Here is a 24,332-nt window from a genome sequence, read left to right on the forward strand (position 1 = left end):
TGTTGGCATTTAACAACAGGGGAGTAGGCTGGGGGTGACGTTGATTCTACGCACACACGTCGGCAAACTCTAGGAATAGGCCTGCCACACCTTGAGTGGATTCCTCGAGCGAAAATTCCACACTATTACTCGGGTAATTAACGGAACTGCATGACGTTCATACGAAATGACCAGTTCTCCCCAAGCATCTTACTGTAGCGGTTACCTTATTCGCATGTGGCGGTTACCTTTACCTTATTTGCATGTCCTTATTTAGTAATAATCCACGTGCACGGCCCTGTGGGACTTTTGGTTGTGTGGTCGTGACGCACGCGCGGCTGTTGGAGCCACGCCCTCCGAAGAGGGTTTTTGGTTTTATATAAGCCAAACTTCCGTTCTTCCGTTCGCGACTTCCGTTCGACTTCCGTTCGCGAGCAGTTGCTGGAGATTTCTGTACAATAAACAAGCTTTGTACCCAACGAAATGGCCTCTTCTTCTCGCCTTCGGCAACTCCTAAACTGGTGACCTCGGTCGCCCCCGAACGTATTCGGGGGCTGCAAATGAACACGGCAGTATTTCGACCGCAATTTCTTCCACAAGACCTGAACTCAAACTGCCGGAGTTTTAGCAACGACGAGCGGCCATGTGGTTCGCGCACCGCGCTCGGTTCCTCCTCTACGACTAGAGGGGCGAGCCTGCTCCGGGACCCTCCGAAGGAACACCGTTACGAGGCGTTGGCGGCACGGCTACTTCGTCGCCTTCGTGCGCACTGCTGCTCGTACCCTCCGCGCACACAGGCCGAGTACTGCTGCTCGTAACCTCCGCGCACACAGGCCGATCACTGCTGCTCGTAACCTCCGCGCACACAGGTCGAGCACTGCTGCTCGTAACCTCCGCGCACACAGGCCGAGCACTGCTGCTCGTAACCTCCGCGCACACAGGCTGAGCACTGCTGCTCATAACCTCCGCGCACACAGGCCGAGCACTGCTGCTCGTAACCTCTGCGCACACAGGCCGAGTACTGCTGCTCGTAACCTCCGCATACACAGGCCGAGTACTGCTGCTCGTAACCTTCGCGCACACAGGCCGAGCACTGCTGCTCGTTACCTTCGCGCGCACTGGAGCCTCGTTACCTTCGCGCGCGCTGGAGCCTCGTTACCTTCGCGCGCACTGCTGCTCGCCGCTCCCACAACTCGCCGCTCCCGCAACTCCTACTGCTGCAACTACAACTGCTACCGCTGCTCGCCACTCCCGCAACTCCTACTGCTGCAACTACAACTGCTACCGCTGCTCGCCACTCGCGCAACTACGAACCACCCTGCATCCTCGGGAGGCCCGCGAGGAACCTCGGCAGCCTCCCCCGAGGCCTTGACCAGCCCCTCGGTCGACTCAACCCCACGGCGGCGTTTTTTTGTGCGTATCGAGGCCGAGCGCTGCTCGCGCCTTCTCGGCAACCGCCGAGCGCGCCTGCGAACTACGTACAAGCCCGTGAGAATGTATTCTGGGGGTGGGGGGGGGCGCATGTAGCTGTTACCTTATTCGCATGTGGCGGTTACCTTTACCTTATTTGCATGTCCTTATTTGGTAATAATCCACGTGCACGGCCCTGTGGGACTTTTGGTTGTGTGGTCGTGACGCACGCGCGGCTGTTGGAGCCACGCCCTCCGAAGAGGGTTTTTGTTTTATATAAGCCGTTACGACTTCCGTTCGCGAGCAGTTGCTGGAGATTTCTGTACAATAAACAAGCTTTGTCCCCAACGAAATGGCTTCTTCTCGCCTTCGGCAACTCCTAAATTACTATAATTTACCAAATGTCTGTCTGTCCGTCCGTCCGTCCGTCCATTCCTAGGTACCGCAAAAACGGCTGAACCGATCGCAACGATATTTTTGGTGGGTAAACCTGGGACCACATGGAGTAAAATAGGCTATATTGTTTTTCCAATTTTTCCCAATTTCCAATTTTCCAGTTTTTCCAAACGATGGAATAATATTTACCGATATGAACAGGGATGTGGCTTTTGTTGAAATTCTACGTACCAGAAGAGAGTAGATCGACTCCTGATGAACTCTTCCTATATAAACGTGCGGCTCCGAAGAAACATGGCAGCGTGTGCAAAGCGACTGAGAAACAGGTGTAGCGGCCGCTTCCGTGTTACAGATTCGGCGCGCACTCTTCACACATAAACGTGCGACTGAGAAAGACATGTAGCCGCCGCTTCCGTTTTGCAGATTCGTCACGCGCTGTTTACATAAATCGTTTAAAATAAAAAACGGCTTCAATTTCTGATATTTTGCCTTTTCATTTGGGCCTCCCAATTGAAGCCCCGCCCGTGGGGTGGGTACCATTGCTAGTATTCCAAATGCATTGACACGTCTATTAATTCTGGTGTTTAGAGATGAATGAATAAAACGTGTTGAATTCACTTAATTTTATTGTGACTGGAAAGTTGCCCGTGCCCGCACAGATTCTAAACGGGGTAGGGATGAAAGTGGCAAAAATACAAATGGCGCCTCTTGTCATCGAGCCGAAAAGCTGGGAGAAACAACTCCCATTTATTAGCACATCTGATGTCATGGAAATGCTCTAGTGGTGGCGAGGTGCTCCATTTGAAACTGTTTGTTCGTTATGTGCGGCTTTTTGATGCCTAGGGTCCGTAATAAAAATTGTACTGGTCTCAAAGCGTGACCAATTGCAACGTGATGGTAGGATGACACAGAAGCCGATAACTTTGCGAAAGCATCTGACTTTCTCTGACTTGTGTTTGCTGAGATTCCTATTGGTTGTCTGTTATGCATGAAGACATCATTCCTATTGTAGAAACACGGTTTTCAATGGCCTCTGATAATAAATTTGTGCCTTCACGAGTTCTTTGCCCATGAACCCCATTATGGGATGAAAATATGAATTGAACACAATTGCACACATAAACACATAAATTAAACACCCAAGCACAGTGTAGTGCGACGATAATGCATCCATTGCTGTGGGAAAATTGCAAGTAGCCCAGCCGGTCCTATTGGAATCAATTATTCTGATGTGTTTTACTGCGTTGATGAATGATGACCAAGCATTTCCTGTGCTTTCACAGTGGCCTTGCGTGCAATGCTTACGGGCTGGTTGATGTCCCTGAAGCAGACAAGTATGTTGGCTCCCAGCTCTGTTGTACGTATCATTGTTCTCATCATCAGCCTCAACGTGATGCCTTACGTCGGGTATGTCAGGCAACTTTGCTTTATTTGTTTATTTATTTATGTCCAGAAGTACATGGCAATTGTGTGTCTGTCTGTATTTGTGTCCCAGGGCCGTAACTTGTTTACCATTTGAGTTTTGTCATCAATTTTTCACCAAAGCGTTATTATGATAATACGGAGAAGGCAAATTAACAATTTGGTCAAAAGGTCAAAGGTCAGCGTCACATAAAATCGTCAATTTTCATCCAATTGACCTTTAATTAAAAGAACTTCCATATTGAGTCACTGAATTAGTTCGCCAATCAAAAGCTAGAAGCTGATTGTTTTTTTTAATATCAAAAGGTTAAAGTTCAAGGTTGCATAAAATTGCCGATTTTTACCCAATTTACCTGAAATTTAAAGAATTTGCATAAGAGGGCATTAAATTGGTTCACCAATCATAAACTACAATCCGATTGTTTTTTTGGTTTTTTTAGATAAAAAGGTCAACGGTCAAGGCTGCATAAAATCATCAATTTTCCTTTTGTATTTTTTTAAAAACTGTTTTCGTTATTTTGAGCATACAGAAGAAGAAGAAGAAGAAGAAGGAGATGTATGAATACAAACAGACGAAGACGGGCTTTGCAGTTTCAGATGCTTTCTAGTTTAGTCATGTTGTGTTACAAAGGCCATACAGCAATATGACAGTTTACAATAATATAAACAATCATTTGCAGTATACAGGCTACTCCCAATATTTTGTGTTTGAGTACACAGGTGAGCATTGGAAATAGGATCACTTAAATGCACACGGCACACCGTTATTGCAAATGCACCAACAAGAAAGATGTCCTGAAGAGCACAATACTTGTAAAATACAAATAAACAATAGTTGCCATGGAAACAGCAATTTGGCAATTTCGAAAATTTTACATACTAAGTGTTTTACATGATTGATTGTGATGCATAACAAATTAGGCTCATCCATTTTCTAATAGCGTGTATTTTGTATTGTAATAGGTGTTTTACATGTTTCTTTGGCCCTAACCTTCACCTAATTTTGATCAAACGTTACTCACATATACAGCATTACACATACGTACAAATATACTAAGTTTCAATTTGATATCTTGAAAAATTACATGAGAACTCTTGTTGTTTTTTTGGGGGGTTTTTGTTTACAAGATCGAGGCTCGTGTAAGAGCTAACACATTGAACATGAAAACATGCACAGACACATAAAACATGCAATGGAGGGAGCGGGAGACAAGATGGGGAGAGAGAGGGAAGCACACAAGTACAACATTTGAGAGCAGGGACATCGGGAGATCTGTGGGAGGTAGAGGGCTTGGGGCGAGGAGGCGTGGGAGGTGGGAATGAATGAATGATCGTTTTAAGGCCATTTTCCCCGCTAGAGCAGGGGTTAGCCTTGCGGGGCCCATGACAATCATGGTTCCCTGTTTGAGGCAATGTTTTTATGGCCGGATGCCTTTCCTGACGCCAACCCTTGGTCGCCTCTTACGATGCGCAGGGATACGGTGTACCTATTCTAAATCGGGGTACACACCGTGATCATTCATCCCAGCAAGCTGGTACTCAATTTGCCGACCTCGGAAGGATGACAGGCTGAGTCAACCCCCCTGGTGTTAATTCGGCGATCGACCGGGATTCGAACTCAGGATCCTAGGATCGCAAGCCGGCACCCTAACCGCTAAGCCAACACCAGGCTATGGTGGGAGGTGGGTGAGGTAAAAAAATAAATAAACACATGGACACTGCTAGGACTTCCAGGAAAGAAGTTGGTATTTCAGAAAAGTGGATCTGGGGTGAATTAACAGGGGTAGAAAAGATCAATGTTTTGGATGAGATGGTGGTGAACAGCTGTTTTAAAGACCTGGAGGGAAGAGTGGGATTGATTGTTAATGATAAAGTAAAAGGTTTATGGTTTACACCATGTGTTGGCTCTTAAAAGAGCTATTTATATTCTTTATACTTCACGACGTTTCTGGCAGCATGCTCTGCCCATCGACTGGAACTGGGATGCAGGGTTCATAAGAACTCCACGCCCCATTGGCTGTTTTTTGCAGGGTGCTGATTGGCCAGTGTGGTCTTGCTCATCATAATCCATTATCCTTGGTGTGTGGATAGTTATGATTGTAGGTGTCTGCTTGTTAATGAGGGGGGGGGGGGTCAGATATCGCTAATGTGTAGCCCGTTTTATTGGGGGGGGGGGGGTGTGATGTGATGTAGATGTACTGTATCTCGATAGCTTCTGTGATCCGCCTTGTGTGCCAGTGGCTGATGGATGTGAGCAGTTCGCTGTCTGTCCATGTTATGCAATGATTAATTGGTCTGTGCATGATTGACTTGCTGATTTTTTTCCTGTTCACCTCATCTGTTATGTGCTTGATGTTCTTTCCGTCTAGTGGTGAAAGTCCTGCCAGGTTCTCCAATGTAAATTTAATTTTTATGTTTTAAATCACTAGGGATGCGGTAAACATCTGGATGATGGTTAGGAGGTCTTCTGTCCTTGTGTGTGAAGAATAGACTTGAGCTTGTGTGTCGAGCGATGTCGTACTGTTATGTTTGAAGTCTTGAGAATGTGCTGAGATGTACATCCAATTAAGGGGAAAATAACACATGCTGTGGAAAAGGACACATGACAGCACGCCTGTAGTTTGCAAATGGACACATGAAAGAGTCTGAGAGCATGAGGCAGAAGATTCTGTAGTCTGATGAGATGAACATTGAACTATTTTGCCTGAATGCAAAGCGCAACATCTGGTGGAAACCAAGCACAGCTCATCACCCATCTAACACCATCCCTACTGTGAATCATGGTGGTGGCGGCATCATGTTATGGGGATGCTTTTCAGCAGCAGGGACTGAGAATTGTAAAGATAGGGGTAACAATCAATTGAGCCAAATACAGGCAAATCCTCTGGAACAGGGATTCTGGGAAAGTGATTCTACGTCAAAACCGATGAGTGTGTCGGAGGGTAGAATGTCAAACTGCTGAAAGCGCTGAATGAAATGTTCTGAGTTTATAATGTGGTGTTGTCTTTCCGACAAGTGCTTCAAGGATCTTAGCTATGTGCTTCGTAGATTATAGGTCGGTGAGCCCCTTGTTGAAATGTTGGGCCAAAGTGGAGCATCTGGTTTATGGATCTTGGGTTGTCCAAATAAAACTGGACATGTTGAGGATGATGTGCAAGGTTTGAAATATAATGCCTTGGGGAGAGCATGTGCTAGGTGCAAAGATAGGAGCTTGCCGTTGATTCCCCTGTCCGTTGCCAGCATTGGATCTCGGGGGAGTTTCTTATAGGTATCGGTGTTAAGGTGTTGAATCTGAGGGTCGTATTCCTCTCTGTCCATCACATTGCTTTTGTCTGCATTGAGCATCTAAATGGGTCTCTTGTTAAGGAATGTCCAAGACCATAGCATGTCTCAAATGTTAGTGGTATGGTCATAATTGATTTGCAACAAAGTCCCATATGATTATAATGGGGTGAAGTTGTTGTCATGGGACCCATTGACATATCAAAATGGCTAAACTGATCATTCTGACTTTTGGTGAAACAATTATATGACTCAAAAATTTTACAAACCCTGTTCAAATTTCAAGTTAAATAGGAGGAAAATTTATGATTTGTGACATTGACCTTTTGACCTCAAACAGTAGGCTTCAGTGACCCAATACGCAAACCATGTTCAAATTTCAAGTCAATTGGATGAAAATTTGATTGTGACCATGACCTTTGACACTTTGAGCTTTTGACTTCAAAGGTTTTGATTGAGCTTTTGACTTCAAAGGACTGTCTAGGTTTTGATTTATGAACCAATTCAGTGACCCAATATGCAAATTCTGTTTAAACTAAGAGTACCCAGCCGGGACCCGGGGCGGGTGGAGTTTGCGCATTACTTGATGAAAAGTATATTGTGAATCTAAGACTTTATAGATGTTTGTGTGGTGATTTTGATTAAATGTGATTCCGTATTGTGATTTTCTGGTCTACTCTAGGATACAAAACGTAAACTGTTCACCTGGCGGAGGTATGCTCTCTACTGAGTACTGTTCTAGTTTCTCATGCGACACTAAACTGTAAACAGCTCCGCAACTATGGAGGAACTTGAAGCTGTGTTTTACTTCTTCGTCGGGTTTTGGTTTTATCTGAACATGAGTTTTTTTTAGCGAAACGCAAAAAGAGAGCGGACGTGTTTGAGAAAAAGCTGAAAGACGCCAGAAAGAGGACAAATAAAAAGAGAAAGAAACTTTTGGATTTGGGCCTCAGATTTGGGCCTTGACCGAAGATTTGGGAAAGACAACGAAGATTTGGGCCTTGTTCGTCGGCGCAAACAAATAATACAGGTACAGTATGTTACGTTAGCCTTCATATATAGCTAGTAACATTACGACTACCTTTCACTTTATTCCTGAATTGACGATTGTGATTGACCAATTTGACCAAGGTCTGCAGTATTGCTAGCTCCACCCATAGGTCCGGGTTCGGCTCGCTTGCACCTATCCATAGCAGGAACCAAATTTAGCACAGGTACTTAGGTACGGTACGGTTCGCTTGGCAATGGAAAAACGAAAAAACGGATTTTGGTGACAGTTCGGTACGGTACGGTACGGTACGGTACCGCGGTGGAAAAGCGCCATTAAAGGGTCTTGAAATACCTAAGGGGTCTAAAGGGTACGCTCTAATATTATGTAATTAATAGACGTAGTTCTGGTCCAATAATACATTATCAGTTATCAGACAGTTATCAATTATTTGCAATATACTCGTATGATACAGTCCAACACATGAGACTTTCCCTGGAGAGGATTAGTGGTGAGGGGAGCAATTTGTCAACGAAATACACAGTTTCCGTCACACACGGTCACAAAACATTACCTTAACAGCCGCCATCTTCAAAACAACAACAACTACAATAACAACAAAAACGAGAACGGCACTCGGAGTGCATACCTCTGCCAGGCTGAACAGTTTACGTTTTGTATCCCACCGAGAGGCCGGATCTGGATTCGGACCTGAAACAAAATCTAATCGGCTTGTTATTGTCACCGAACCAACTCGTCCACCAAGTTTTGTCCGAATCCGTCCGCAACTTTTTGATACCTCATGCTATATATATTGTTTTTAGCCCCATCACTCGATGGTGAAGAATCAAGAATAAAATTCTAGTATCTGTATCCGGATCTTCACTGAAGTCTGATCATTTCATCCTTGTCACACACCCAACCTCTCCACCAAATCTTGTCCGAATCCGTCAACAACTCTGAGATATCATGTTCACAGACAGACAAGGGTGAAACATAACCTCCATCCTCCTTCGGTGGCAGCAGGGCCAGATTAACCTTTTGTGGGCCCTGCGCCAAACAAATTGTTGGCCCCCATTTGGGGAACCATTGCATCAGACAGATCGACACAGAAGTGGTCTTTAACATACACAGCACAGGGCGGTATGCAAGTTACATTCACAATATTTACAGGTTTTACAATTTAGTTTTTATTTATATTTGGAATCTTTATTTATTTATTTAGTTTTTTTTCAGTTTTACGACTCATAAATTTACAAGTTCAAGTTTCAGATGGGGGTGTCTGCCACTAGGTAGGGTACCAGCAATGGTAGCCTCAGGGCACAAGGCCGTGTACACAAGTGTTCATAAAATAAATACCAAATAACCAAATATAAATATAACAGCCTGCCATCCCACCAAGTTATATATATATGTTCTACACGTATTCCCGCATAAGATTCCATACATATTCTTTATTGGAATATTGAAAATAATGTATTGCGATGTGCACACTTTGGCTGATAGGAAGGCCTCGAGGTACGCACATTAGTCAGGTTCACTATGTTATCAAATATAATTTCGTTCAAAATTTTGGTAGATTAGCAAAACTATACATTTCTGGAATACTCAGAGCATGAGGAATCCAAAAATTAATGTTTACATTTGCGTAGACACCTTTGCGAAAATGACCCTCAGGACAGTGATGAAGATAGTCAGGTTCACTATGTTAACAAATATAATTTCTTTCAAAATTTTGGGAGATGAGCAAACCTGTACATTTTTGGAATCATCAGAGCATGGAGAATCTGAAAATCAATGTTAGCATTTGCACAGACACCTGCATGGCCGCCATTTTGGATTTTGAAAATGGCCGCCATAAAATACATATTTTGCGCGATCTCGGCTTCTAGTCAACCTAGAGACTTAATTAAATATGCTAATCCTATGTTTTCTGGGTCAAGGAATCCAATAAAGGCCTTAAAATAGTGCTCAGGATTATAGAAAAGCAACAAACAAAGGTAATTGAAAACCATTGTCTTTATATTTGTGATATTGTAGCGGTTACCGCTGGATGCACACAATCGCCTTGCACCGGCCAGAACACGGCCAGACGCGCCTCTCCCGGGCATGCCCGGACTCACTGTTCCCGGGCACGCCCGAACCTCCCGGGCACGCCCGGTCTCGTCTTTCCCGGGCATGCCCGCTCTCGCCTTTCCAGGGCTCGCCCAGAGCGTCCGGGCATGCCCGCTATCGCCTTTCCAGGGCTCGCCCAGAGCGTCCGGGCATGCCCGCTATCGCCTTTCCAGGGCTCGCCCAGAGCGTCCGGGCATGCCCGCTATCGCCTTTCCAGTGCTCGTCCAGAGCGCCCGGGCACGCCCAGCCTCGACTTGCCAGGCCGCAGCCAAACACGCCCGGGCAGGTCCAGACTCGCCTTTCCAAGGCTCGCCCTTGATATCCGGGCATGCCCGGTATAGCTTTTGCCGGGCAAACTTCCCGACATAAATGTGTATATATATTGCTGCCCGATAAACGGGCTTTTCAGAGTACCCGAGTGTGATACATTTATTAAACCTACTCGGACGAATTTCCATCTTTGGTCGCGTCAATTCTTTCAACTCGCGTTGGAGCCCAGCTCCTTCATTGGTGACCTACCGACATGGATACGGCAGTGACGCTTAAGCTGCCTACCTTCTGGGAGGCTCACGCGGCTGTTTGGTTCGCTCAGGCGGACTCTCAGTTCGCCCTGCGAGGCATCACCGTGGACGACACCCGCTTCCACCATGTTGTGGCGGCGCTCGGTTCCGCCACCGCGGCCCGCGCCTTGAGCCTCCTCCAGCACCTGCCGGCTGCTGACAAATACGACGCGCTGAAGACACTCCTCCTCGACGCTTTCGCCCTCTCACCGGCAGCACACGCACGGCGCCTGCTTGACCTGCCCGAGCTCGGTGACACGCGCCCGTCCGAGCGCATGGACTATATGCTCTCGTTGCTCGGTGAGCACTCTCCGGATTTTCGGTTCCGCGAGCTGTTCCTTCGCCAGCTGCCTCACCCGGTACGCCTCGCCCTGGCTGGCACGTTGATCACGGATTCCCGCGCCCTCGCCAGGGAAGCCGATAAGATCTCCTCGGCGGGCCAGCACATCGGCGCGGTTACCTGGAGCCCGCCGCCGTCCGAGGCGATGCCCACGACGCCCGAGCGCCCTGCGCGGTTGGAGGCCGAACTGCCGGTGCAACTGGCGGCCGCCACGCCGCACCGCCCGCTTCCGACACGACGGCCGGGGCCTCCACCTGACCGGGCGTGGTGTTATTACCACACCAGGTTCGGACACAAGGCTCGGACGTGCCGGCCCCCGTGCACTTTCGGCAGGTCAGGAAACGGCCGGGCCGGCGTTCATTCCCAGCCATGAGCGCCGGCCACTCGGGCAACTTGCTGTTTATTCGGGACAAAGCGTCTGGGCGGCGTTTCCTGTGCGACACCGGCGCCCAACTGAGCGTCATACCCGCCTCCGAGCAGGACAGGCTGGACGCAGTTTGCGGCCCCTCTTTGGTCGCTGCTAATGGCTCGGCCATACGCACTTTCGGCCCACGCGTCGTCACCCTCTGCTTCGGCAGCCAGCGCTTTCAATGGACTTTTGTTACCGCCAGCGTCCCCGTGGCTTTGCTGGGCGCCGACTTCCTCTGCGCGCACGGGCTGCTGGTCGACGTCAAACGACGTCGCCTTGTCCACGCCGAGACCTTCAGCTCCCTGGCGTGCACAATGAGCAGCTCCGCGCCGACCGAACTGGCGTGCGCTCTCCTGGCAACGAACGAGTTCGCTCGCCTGCTCGTGGAATTCCCGGCCCTCACGCGGCCGACGTTTTCGGCCGTCGCGGTGCGGCACGGGATCGAGCACCACATACCCACTACGGGCCCGCCGGTCTACGCCAGGGCCCGCCGCCTCGACCCAGCCAAGCTCGCCGTGGTGAAGGCCGAATTCGACGCGTTGGAGCACCTCGGCATCGTGCGGCGCTCCGATAGCGCGTGGGCCTCGCCACTGCACATCGTGCCAAAGCCTGGGGTGGATGGCGCCCGTGTGGCGACTACCGCCGTCTCAATGACGCTACCACCCCCGACAGGTACCCGATCCCGCATATTCAGGACTTTTCCGCCCGTTTGGCGGGACGGGTCATCTTTTCGAAAATTGACCTGATACGGGGCTACCACCAGGTACCTGTCCGGGCGGCCGACGTCCCGAAGACGGCCGTCATCACGCCGTTCGGCCTGTTCGAATTTTTGCGGATGCCGTTTGGCCTCAAGAACGCGGCCCAGGCGTTCCAGCGCTTGATGGACGGCGTGCTGCGTGACCTGCCGTTTCTTTTCGTCTATCTGGACGACATCCTCGTCGCCAGCACGTCCCGCGCCGAGCACCTCCTCCACCTCCGAACACTGTTCGGTCGCCTCAGCGAGCACGGCTTAATTGTCAACCCGGTCAAATGCCACTTCGGCGCGACGACCGTTGACTTTTTGGGCCACCGCATCACCAAGACCGGGGCCGTGCTGCTGCCGACCAAGGTCGAGGCCATCACCACGTTCCCGCGTCCCCGTTCCATCAAGGCCCTCCAAGAGTTCCTCGGCATGGTGAATTTTTATCACCGATTCGTGCCCCGCGCTGCTCAGCTCATGCGGCCCCTTTACGAGGCCCTCCGGGGCAAGCCGGCCAAGCATGACATTGTTTGGTCCGCGGCCAAGGACGCGGCCTTCACCAGCGCCAAACGGGCCCTCGCCGACGCAACGCTGCTGGCTCACCCGGTGCTCAACGCGCCCATCGCCCTCACTACGGACGCCTCCAACTACGCGGTGGGCGCCGTCCATGAGCAATGGGTGGACGGGGTTTGGCAGCCACTCGCTTTTTTCAGCCGGCAACTCCGGCCGAACGAGTTAAACTACAGCACGTTCGACCGCGAGCTGCTCGGGCTATTCCTGGCCGTTCGCCATTTCCGACACCTCCTGGAGGGCCGCCCGTTCACGGCTTTCGTCGACCACAAGCCGTTGGTCTACGCAATGGCTAAGGTCACGGAGCCGTGGTCGGCCCGCCAGCAGCGCCACCTCTCCGCCGTGTCGGAGTTCACCACGGACATCCAGCACGTCGCCGGCAAAGACAACGCCGTGGCCGACTGCCTTTCGCGGGCCAGCGCGAACGCGGTCCACCTCGGCGTGGACTTCGCGCTCATGGCGGCCGACCAGACCACCGACGCCTCGGTGCAGGCACTCCGCGCGGCGGACACGGGCCTGCGCCTGGCCGACATCCCCTTCGCGGGCACCGTCCTGCTCTGCGACGTCTCCCAGGGCCAGCCTCGCCCCATCGTGCCCGTTTCCTGGCAGCGTCGCATCTTCGCCTCCATCCACGGCCTTTCCCACCCGGGCCGGAAAGCTTCTCAGAAGCTGGTGTCGGCGCGTTTCGTCTGGCACGGCCTTCGACGAAACATCCGCGACTGGGCCAACGCCTGCACGGCCTGCCAGCGAGCCAAGGTCCACCGCCACACCCAGGCCCCGCTGGCACCTTTCGCCATACCTGAACGGCGTTTCGACCACGTCCACGTGGACCTGGTGGGTCCCCTGCCCCCCTCGCCGGGGTTCACCCACCTGCTTACCATGGTGGACAGGACCACCAGGTGGCCGGAGGCCGTGCCCCTCACCTCCACCACCACCGCCGATGTGGTGCAGGCATTCATCGCCACCTGGGTCGCGCGCTTCGGCGCACCAGCGGACATCTCGTCCGACCGCGGCCCACAGTTCACGTCTGAGCTTTGGGGCGCGGTCGCCCGTTCGTTGGGGGTCACGCTGCACCGCACCACGGCCTACCACCCCCAAGCCAATGGGTTGTGCGAGCGGTTTCACCGCTCCATGAAGGCCGCACTCATGGCCGGCCTTCAGGACGACGGTTGGGCCGACCGGCTGCCGTGGGTCCTTTTGGGCCTTCGCACGGCCCCCAAGGAAGACCTCCAGGCGTCCGCCGTCGAGCTCGTCTACGGCCAGCCGCTCCGCGTCCCGGGCGAATTCGTGCCCGACGCTACCAGTCCCTGGTCCGCCGCTCGCCAGCGCTCGGACCTCCAGGAGGCCGCCCGACGATTTGCCCCCGTGCCGACGTCCCGCCACGGTGGCCCCCAGTCCTACGTCCCCCCGGCGCTTCACACAGCGGAGTACGTCTTTGTGCGTCATGACGCGCACCGGGGGCCACTCCCGCCACCGTACGACGGGCCCTTCCGGGTCCTGCGAAGGGGCGACAAGTCTTTCATCGTCGACTTCGGCGGCCGGCCGGACCAGATTTCTGTGGACCGCCTCAAACCGGCGCACATGGACGTCGACCGACCACCACGGTTGGCCCTTCCTCTGCGGCGAGGCCGCCCCCCGTCCACAGTTCTCCCCGCTCGACCACCCACCACCACGTCGGACCCCTCCCCACGACCCTCCAGGGGTCGCTTCGGCCGGGTCATCCGGACCCCCCTTAAATTGACCCTGCCGGTGCAGGTCGATTCTGGAGGGGCGTGTGTAGCGGTTACCGCTGGATGCACACAATCGCCTTGCACCGGCCAGAACACGGCCAGACGCGCCTCTCCCGGGCATGCCCGGACTCACTGTTCCCGGGCACGCCCGAACCTCCCGGGCACGCCCGGTCTCGTCTTTCCCGGGCATGCCCGCTCTTGCCTTTCCAGGGCTCGCCCAGAGCGTCCGGGCATGCCCGCTATCGCCTTTCCAGGGCTCGCCCAGAGCGTCCGGGCATGCCCGCTATCGCCTTTCCAGGGCTCGCCCAGAGCGTCCGGGCATGCCCGCTATCGCCTTTCCAGTGCTCGTCCAGAACGCCCGGGCACGCCCAGCCTCGACTTGCCAGGCCGCAGCCAAACACGCCCGGGCAGGTCCAGACTCGCCTTTCCAAGGGCATGCCCGGTATAGCTTTTGCCGGGCAAACTTCCCGACATAAATGTGTATATATATTGCTGCCCGATAAACGGGCTTTTCAGAGTACCCGAGTGTGATACATTTATTAAACCTACTCGGACGAATTTCCATCTTTGGTCGCGTCAATTCTTTCAACTCGCGTTGGAGCCCAGCTCCTTCAATATAACTGTATTACATAATACATTATATTGCAAGTCCTTTGAAGTTATAGGTTGTAATAGGAAGTTATAGGTAGTATCAGATTGAACTATAAGTCCTATACACAGGATCTACGAGGTCTATACCGTTCAGAAATATGCTTTTACAGATCTTCATCACTGTCCTGAGTGTCATTTTCGCAAAGGTGTCTACGCAAATGTAAACATTAATTTTTGGATTGCTCATGCTCTGAGTATTCCAGAAATGTATAGTTTTGCTAATCTACCAAAATTTTGAACGAAAAAACATAGTGAACCTGACTACATTCACTTCTAGGATGTCTCGCCTGGATTTAAATCCAGGCCTAGCTGTAAACTGTCGGGTGATTCATCACTGTGTGTCCCTCGGATGGATGTCTGCCAGCATTCATTGGTGGACGTTAAAGATCCCACGGTGTCCTTCGAAGAGTAGTCGAGCTATCGCCGGAACCATGAACAAAATTACAATTTCCTGCCCTAACTAGTCAAATGTCAGGCCTGGCAAGCTGCTTTGTGAAGACATTAAGCTAAACATTCGGTCATTTATTTTATTTGATAAATCATGACAACAGCCTGCATATGGGGATGCAAAGACAAAAATGAGCAAATATATGGATGGAAGAGGATTGTAACAGTAGAAGAATTTCAGTCATTGGAATCTCCTGCGATGAAGTTAACTCCGAGGGCCTTTCACTCAACTCACCGCAGGCAGGTTGGTGGTCTTTCTGTCTTCTCCCGACTCCTCTCCGGCCTTGCTCCCCAAGCCCTCTCTGGGCTCTGTCCTCCAAATATTCCTACAGGTCGCACGAGATCTGCCTGCAACCCTCTTATGGTTAAACTGCCAAAATCAAGACTCTCTGCTCACCTTCACTCCTTCATTCCTCTTTTCTCCCACCTCTGCAACAAACTCCCCCACTCTCTTCAATCCCACTCCTCCCTCCAGGTCTTAAAAACAGCTGTTGACCACCATCTCTTATCTCCCCCCCCATCCAAAACCTTGATCTTTTCTACCCCCGTTCATTCACCCCAGATCCACTTTTTTCAAATACCGACATCTTTCCTGGAAGTCCGAGCAGTGTCCATGTGGTTTTTTTCCTCTCCCACCCCTCCCCCCCCCCTTCCCATGCCTCCTCCCCCAAAGCCCTCTCCCTCCCACAGATCTCCCGATGTCCCTGCTCTCCATGTTGTTCTCCCGCTCCCTTTTCTCATATGTTTTATGTGTCAGTTTGTCTTTTTTGTGATCAAAGTTAGCTCTTACACGAGCCTCGACCTTGTATACAAAAAAAAAAAGTTAAAATAAAAATATAAAAATACCAGGAAGACAAATTTAGAGGTGAAAGTTGAACTTTCATGTGAGGGGAAGCTCATGAGTCTGTATACATTAACAGTATGTTATGGTCTACTGGTAAACTACTCTTGTTGGCCACAGCCATGTCCTTCCCACTGATGGACTCTGACATGATACCTGTGATATTGAAGATCGTGCCGTGAACGCAATGCCGCATATGCTTCTTTTGTTTTTATTTCTTCTTCTTCTCTCCATCCGAAGCTGAATAGTTTTACCCTCGACACTTTCAGCACTCGAGCTGACTTGTTGGGGTTGGGGGATGCGGAGTGGGGGATTGTTGTTTCCATGGTAACACAAACGAATGCCACATTGGCTCCATCTAGCGTGATGGCAAAAATTAACGACTCGGTTATAAAAAGTGGTTTTATAGTAGAAACAGTCTGTGATCAAATGGCGAACTGGCAAATGCCAGCATGGACGTGGCAAGAGAAATGGGATTTACCAACCACCCCACAGGGTCCATGGAGCATCCCTGGGCATCTCCTCACTGCTGACGGGGTTCTTGTCGGAGATTTTCATGGTGATGCTTGCAACCAGCTTCGTGTACTTGAGACAGGTACCTTCCCTCAGTCCCTCTTAATCTGCATATTAGTATCTTCACCTTTAGCTACTTTGTGTTTTTTTGTTTGCTGGTATGGTCGCTCAAAGGTATCCCAGTCAGATTCAAATACTCAAAGGTATCCAGGCAGATTTCATGGGTCCATGGAGCATCCCTGGGCATTTCCTCACTGCTGACGGGGTTCTTGTCGGAGATTTTTGTCCCCCGTCGCACCGCTGAGCGAAAGGGGGACTATCGTTTTCCCCTCCGTCCGTGTGTGCGTGTGTAAGCGAAGGACCGAATTCTAATTTGGTGTGTGGGTGCAACCCACGTCAAAATCCAAGATGGCCGCCGCCATGTATGTCTGACGCCATGTATGTCTGAACCTTGTGAGCGGAATATCTTGAAAAATAAGCGAAGTACCAACTTATAATCTGGTCTGTGGGTGTATCTAGGCATAAGGGAGAACACTATTGAAAATTGGGTCGCCACGTCAAAATCCAAGATGGCCGCCGCCATGTACGTCTGAACCTTGTGAGTGGAATATCTTGAAAAATAAGTGAAGTACCAACTTCTAATCTGGTGTGTGGGTGTATCTAGGCATAAGGAAGAACCCTATAGAAAATTGGGTCGCCTCGTCAAATCCAAGATGGCCGCCACCATATATGTCTGAACCTTGTGAGTGAAATATCTTGAAAAATAAACGAACTACTAACTTGTAATCTGGTGTGTGGGTGTATCTACGCATAAGGAAGAACCCTATAGAAAATTGAGTCGCCTCGTCAAATCCAAGATGGCCGCCACCATATATATGTCTGAACCTTGTGAACGAAATATCTTGAAAAATAAGCGAACTACTAACTTGGAATCTGGTGTGTGGGTGTATCTACGCATAAGGAAGAACCATATAGAAAATTGGGTCGCCTCGTCAAATCCAAGATGGCCGCCACCATATATGTCTGAACCTTGTGAACGAAATATCTTGAAAAATAAGCGAACTACTAACTTGTAATCTGGTGTGTGGGTGTATCTACGCATAAGGAAGAACACTATTGAAAATTGGGTCGCCTCGTCAAATCCAAGATGGCCGCCACCATATATATGTCTGAACCTTGTGAGCGAAATATCTTGGAAAAATAAACGAACTACTAACTTGTAATCTGGTGTGTGGGTGTATCTACGCATAAGGAAGAACCCTATAGAAAATTGGGTCGCCTCGTCAAAATCCAAGATGGCCGCCGCCATGTATGTCTGAACCTTGTGAGCGGAATATCTTGAAAAATAAGCGAAGTACCAACTTCTAATCTGGTGTGTGGGTGTATCTAGGCATAAGGAAGAGCGCTATTGAAAATTATGTCGCCACGTCAAAATCCAAGATGGCCGCCTTGCGTCTTCCACTTTGTCAACTCGCATCACTTCACCGACTGGGGACCTAGGCGTAACGCTTGTTGTTTTTTATGCTACTTTTTGTTTGCTGGTAAATTTGTTTGCTGGTAATGTCGCTCAAAGGTAGAGAACTTGCTGTTGACCCACCTTGTTCCGATTCCATTCCCGACCCGACTATATAACCTCACCCTGGTATTTCAGTGACGTCAGTGGTAGCGACGTTGAGCTGGTGGTTGTTAGAGATCCCATGGTGCTTTTAGCAACAGTCGCTTATTATGTTCTGGCACTCTGGCCAAATCCAAGTTCCTGCGTTGACTTATAGCACTCCCGTAATGGAATGGTGACATATCCAGCATTGGTTCTTGGTCAGCAGCATTCAGGATCTGAAGTGAAAGCCTGGTGGTGCTCCATGAAGAGTACTGAAGACCTACCTTGACCTATCATGTGGTGCATGGTTTTATCCTAATAAACTGGGCTCTTCCATTTTGGCATGTCAGCCTGATGTCTAGCCAATCTCTTCTTCTTCTTCTTCCTCTTTTACCCCAGTATCTGGATTTGTATGAATATTGGAATTCACATTGTACTGTTGAGAAATAATTATGGAGTTTTGCTTTTCATTTTTTCGATCTTGAACTTGGTTGATACTCGCGTTGATTGTGAAAATGTGGCACACGGGATTTAACCTTCCCTCCGTTTCGTGATCCTGAGCAGAGGCGACAGCGGAATGGAGCGGAACCTTGGATCGGCAATAAGACCGTTGTCATCGACGATGTCACCCAGACATTGGTCACAGAGGGCTCGACCTCGAGTGAGGAGGACGAAACGTGACACTACGGTAATGTCGGAAGCAGGAACAGCCTGATCCCCCCCCCCCCCACCCAAACCCCCCCATCCGTCCACTGTCCCTCACCATGGTCCTCTGTGGTCGAAATGTTGAAGACGCAAAAATCGTTTCCTTTGCACTGTCATTACGTCCTTGGTCCTCTTCAGATCAATGCCAAGGCGGCACTTCGTGTCACGTTAAGGATGAAGCGTGAACTTGCTACGTCCGATGTCGCAAAACGAGGTGACGTTTGTATGGGTAGGCCCTCCATTTATGCTATTTGCTCCCGATGTGCAATTTGCTCTGCTTCGTTGTTGATGATATTGAGCATGATGGGGTTTCTTGGTGTGAAGTTAAGGAAGGATTTCATGTATTATTATTTTTAATTATTTTGTAAAAAAAAAATTCTCCAACGCTGCATGGCTGTCGATGATGGTGGATCTTGCTTTAAGCTTTGTTTACCAACAGGGGGCAGGGTTTACCAAAATAAAATGTCCCCATGAGGGCAATCCAATGATGGCTTACTGCTGTGTATGCCAAAATGTTCGATATTATCTCTGCACTTTTGTTTATCTACCTTTATATACATATACATATACATATACATATAACTTGTTTTGCACTCAAACATGCGCACAGGTATTAAGATGAACCCGTAATGCTTCCGTGCTCATTTAGTCGTTATATTATTGGCGGCTCCATTGGATTTGCACATTCATATGATGGGTTTGAAAAACGAAGGCTCTGTAATGTATTGTACAGTGCCAACTTTATCTGTGGAAAACGAACAAATCATTATTGCGAGGAATGTGAGATAATGTTTTGTGAAATAAAGTAAAAAGTAAAAAGACGTTGTGCTCAATGACCGCTTTTTACATTTTCTGTGGTGTGGCGTAAACACTTTTTCCACAGGGTCTGGGGCTCATGGAAGAGATGAAACACACACACGTACACACACGCACACGTACACACACACGTACACACACACACACACGTGGAAGATGGGTCAGAGATTTGGTGCACCCTGAGTGGAAGGGGGGGGGGGGCCTTAGATTTGGTGGACCTGAGTGGAAGGGCGGCCTGAGATTTGGTGGACCCTGAGTGGAAGGGGGCCTGAGATTTGGTGGACCCTGAGTGTAAGGGGGGCCTGAGATTTGGTGCACCCTGAGTTGGAGGGGGGCCTTAGATTTGGTGGACCTGAGTGGAAGGGCGGCCTGAGATTTGGTGGACCCTGAGTGGAAGGGGGGCCTGACATTTGGTGGACCCTGAGTGGAAGGGGGCCTGAGATTTGGTGGACCTGAGTGGAAGGGGGGCCTGAGATTTGGTGGACGCTGAGTGGAAGGGTGGCTTGAGATTTGGCAGACCTGAGTGGAAGGGGGGGCCTGAGATTTGGTGGACCCTGAGTGGAAGGGGGGCCTGAGATTTGGTGGGCCCTGAGTGGAAGGGGGGCCTGAGATTTGGTGGACCCTGAGTGGAAAGGGGGGCCTGAAATTTGGTGGACCCTGAGTGTAATGGGGGCCTGAGTGGAAGGGGGGGCTGAGATTTGGTGGACCCTGAGTGGAACGAGGGGGGCTGAGATTTGGGGGACCCTGAGTGGAAGGGGGGCTTGAGATTTGGTGGACCTGAGTGGAAGGGGGGCCTGAGATTTGGTGAACCCTGAGTGGAAGGGGGGCCTGAGAAAGATGAGGACCTATGGTGGTGACGCACGCATGCACGCACACACTCGTCGTAATTTGCTCATTTGCTCGTACACATGAACGATTATGGTTTATACATATGTTTGGCTTTCTTTGGTTTTGTTATGTGTGACATCATATGCTGTGTCATGTATGCACACATTACTTGCATGCATTATACACACATATACATATTGTGCACATGTTGTGTTGTATACACACGTTGTGAATGACATGTACAGTGGAATGCCGTGTCCACACGATTTGTGTGTGAGAGGTTGCACATATTTTGTGCATCCATGCTCACGCGCACACGCTAACGGAAGTAGATACTTTGAGACCTGGAAGGGCTCTGTTCCACCTTCTGAAACCCGCATTTGGAGATAACAACCAACTATAGACACCTTTTTTTTTTTTTGCAATAGTTGCGGCTGTATTTGTTGCTGTTACGGGTTCATGCACCACATACCCACCAGCACCACATAATTTTTGCATAAATCTGTTGCTACGAATTAATTCACTTATTGAACAGGAATGGTAATTCCTAACAAACATACCTCTTCACCTTGGTAGGTGGGACAGTAACTTCCAGGTGCAACGCGGTTGCCTGCGACCCCATCTAGCAGCCTCATTTTCCTCTCTGCAGTCGGTGGGGGTCCCCCTCCACGTCCATCCTCTCAATTTTTTATTTTTTTTTGTATACAAGATCGAGGCTCGTGAAAGAGCTAACATTAATCACACAGAAAGTCAAACCGACACATAAAACATATAACATGGGCAGCGGGAGACAAGATGGGGCGATAGGGGGAGGAACACAAACACAACATCTGAGAGCAGGGACATCGAGAGATTTGTGGGAGGGAGAGGGCTTTGGGGGGAAGGCATGGGAAGGGGAGGTGGGAGAGGAATAAAACATATGGACTTCCAGGAAAGAAATTGGAATTTCAAACAAGGTGGATCTGGGGTGAATTAGTGGGGGTAGAAAAGATCAACGTTTTGGATTGGGAAAGATAAGAGATGGTAGTGAACAGCTGTTTTGAAGACCTGGAGGGAGGAGTGGGATTGAAGGAAGTGTGGGAGTTTGTTCCAGAGGTGGGAGAAAAGAGGAATGAAAGAGTGAAGGTGAGCAGAGAGCCGAGATTTCGGCAGTTTAACCATCAGAGGGTTGCTGGCAGATCTTGTGCGACCTGTAGGAATATTTGGGGGACAAAGCACAGAGAGAGCTGGGGGAGCAAGGCCGGAGAGGAGTCGGTAGAAGACAGAAAGACCACCTACATGTCTGCGGTGAGTGAGTGAAAGGCTCTCGGAGATAGCTTCATCACGGGAGATTCCAATGATTCTGAAAGCTTTGGTTTCAACAGCGTGAAGCCGAGCTAGGTGTGAAGCAGGAGCACCGGCCCATAGGGGAGAGCAGTATTCCATTGAGCTGCGGATGAAAGCCTTCTATGTGGTGAGGAGCTCAGGTGTGCCGAGGAAGGACTTCGCACGACGGAGGATGCCCAGTCGGCGACTGGCTTTGGAGGCCAGCTTGGAAATGTGGTTTTCCCAAGAAAGATCATGGCAGATAGTGAGACCCAAAAGCTTGAGCGACAGAACTTCTTGGAGAGGATTGTTGAGCAAGTAGATGGGAGGATTGTCCAGTCGATCTTTTCAGAGAGACATAGTAAGAGTGTGGGATTTGTCAGGATTATAAGACATGTTCCACTTGTTTGACCAGTCTGTGATTTTGTCCACGTCTTCAGAGAGTGAGGCTGCAGACTGCCTATCTGAGGGAAGAGGAATGGAGCGGCAGAGAGTGGAGTCATCAGCAAAGAGATAGAGAGGATTTTCCAGAGAGTCGGAGAGATCATTGGTGAAGACCAGAAAAAGCACAGGGCCCAGAACACTGCCTCGGGGAACTCCAGCCTGAACAGGAAGGGGAGATGAAAGAAATCCATTCAGGGCCACACGTTGTCTACGACCAGAGAAGAAGTCCGCAAGCCATGCATGGAGATTTCCATGGATACCATGGAGATCTCGCGAGATCTTGGAGACGGCGGCAGGGATTTTCGAAGCTCCACACGGTCTCCACGTTTTTCGAAGTTAAGTCTGTTCACAATTGTATTTTGTCGAAACTGTATTTATCTTTCGGTGTGTGAAGTTATTGTGTGCAACTTTGGTTGTTTCTCGGTGTTTATCTTGCATAAATTGATCGTCTGTTTGCCGTGTCGCGAGCAAGGCCTTGTACAGTGTGCACTGTACAACCTTGAGGCTTTGTTTTTCTCTCAGTGGTCCGTCGTTTGTGATCCAATAACTTTCGTTCTCTGTATTCCCAGGCTTTTCACCCATAGCCTACTTCCTTGTGTAAATCTCAACTCAAAAAAAAAAAAAAACAAAAAAAAAAAAAACATTTCCTTCTCTGTTCTCATTCGTTTATTCATTCGTATTCGTTCGTTCGTTCTTCGACCACGTGTTTCTCCCCCATTTCCCCAGATAGTTTTCACTCATTAACCTTCAATGTTTACACTTTCCCCTCAAGTTATGTATTCCGTCATATTTTATAACACCTTTTTCTTCTTCTTCTTTAAAAGGCTGCTTTCGACTTGCTCACCAAATCAATTCATCCCAAAAAAAATATCCATCTCCTATAGTGCCTTTTTTCTATTCCCTAAACTCTCCTGCACTCCATCCTCCATCCAGCGTCCTTAAACGTATTTTTAACTCGAAGGTCACAAGAAACTCATTTTGCAATAAATGTTCGTTTCCCATAAATCGTACACTTTCAAAAATCCAATCTCACCCCTCCCCTCCAAATCTTCCCCATAACCCCTCCCCTCCAAATCTTCCCCATCACCCCTCCCCTCCAAATCTTCCCCATCACCCATCCCTTTCAAATCTCCCCCCTTGCCCCCTCCCTCCTAAACTACCCCCTCACCCCTCCCCGCCAAGACGCCCCCCTCGCCCCTCCCCTCCTAGACTCCTGCCTCACCCCTCCCCTCCAAATCTCCCCCATATCCCATCCCTTTCAAATCCCTCCCCTTGTCCCTTCCCTCCCAAACTCCCCCCTCACCCCTCCCCTTCAAATCTCCCCACCCTCATTGCTTCTCAATTTCCCCCCGCTCACTCCCCCTCCTCAAAGCGTCCTCCCCGCTTCTTCCCCCTTCAAACTCTCACCTCCATCTCCCCCAACCTTCTGCCTCGCTCTTCCCCCTCCTCAAATAACACCTCATTGTGGCTCACCCAATCACCATCAAACCTTTTGTCCGCCCCATCCTTCCCTTTCTCCAAGCTATTCTGAAATCTCTGACACACCTTCAACAGCTCTCCCTACCTCTTCCACCTCTTCCACATCTTACCCTACCCCTCCTCCCCCCTGTTCTGTATCTGATGCTCCCCCTTCCTCTTCATTAACGGTATGGACCTCAAACATCCGGGGCCTTCGTTCAAACTTAACTGATCTCTCCATACAGGTTGCTTCTGTCAAACCAGACGTGATCTGCTAAACAGAAACTTTCCTCCTTTATGATGTCTCTGATTCCATAGTATCTCTCCCGGGCTACTCCCTCCTCCGGTATGATAGACCTGAGCCTCGTCCTGGAGGCGGGGTTGCTATCTTTATCAAAAACTCTCTTCCTCACTCGCCCTGCACTGCACTCTCTCCACCTCACCCCCAGGAATACCTCTGGCTACGGCTTCCCCTTCGCTCCCACCTCTTGTTCATATGTGTGTTGTACCGTCCACCAAACAGTGATGACTCCATCTACATCTCGCTGTCTGATGATATGGACCAACTTCTATCTACTCATCCCAACTCTCTCTTCCTCATATGTGGTGATTTCAACTGTCATCATGCCAGTTGGCTGGGTGTGGGTACCTCTCTCACCAGCCATGGCTCCTCAGCAAAGGACTTCTGCGACTCACTGGGACTGACACAATCTGTCAATTTCCCGACCCGGATCTCAGTCAACGGAACATCTTCTCTTCTGGACTTGGTTATGACTAACTTCCCTGA

At 49.8% G+C, this 24,332-nt stretch overlaps 1 protein-coding gene across 4 annotated transcripts in view; it reads left to right on the top strand.

Moving 5' to 3' along the window:
* The window catches only part of ANKH (ANKH inorganic pyrophosphate transport regulator), a 93,868-nt gene extending 74,353 nt beyond the window's left edge, over positions 1–19,515 (top strand). For 2 of the 4 annotated variants that reach the window (XM_068127471.2, XM_078785550.1), the window contains exons 10-13: positions 3,069–3,192; positions 16,375–16,474; positions 18,554–18,677; positions 18,833–19,515. In XM_068127471.2, the coding sequence (XP_067983572.1) occupies positions 3,069–3,192; positions 16,375–16,474; positions 18,554–18,670 (341 nt within the window). In that variant the 3' untranslated portion in view covers positions 18,671–18,677; positions 18,833–19,515. Of the gene's footprint in view, positions 1–3,068; positions 3,193–16,374; positions 16,475–18,553 lie in introns of all 4 variants that reach the window. The other 2 variants (XM_068127469.2, XM_068127472.2) reach the window with 1 other exon arrangement.
* Positions 19,516–24,332: the final 4,817 nt, after the last annotated feature.

Source organism: Myxine glutinosa, chromosome 10 (genome assembly GCF_964187855.1).
Source record: "Myxine glutinosa chromosome 10, kmMyxGlut1.1, whole genome shotgun sequence".
NCBI lineage: Eukaryota > Metazoa > Chordata > Myxini > Myxiniformes > Myxinidae > Myxine > Myxine glutinosa.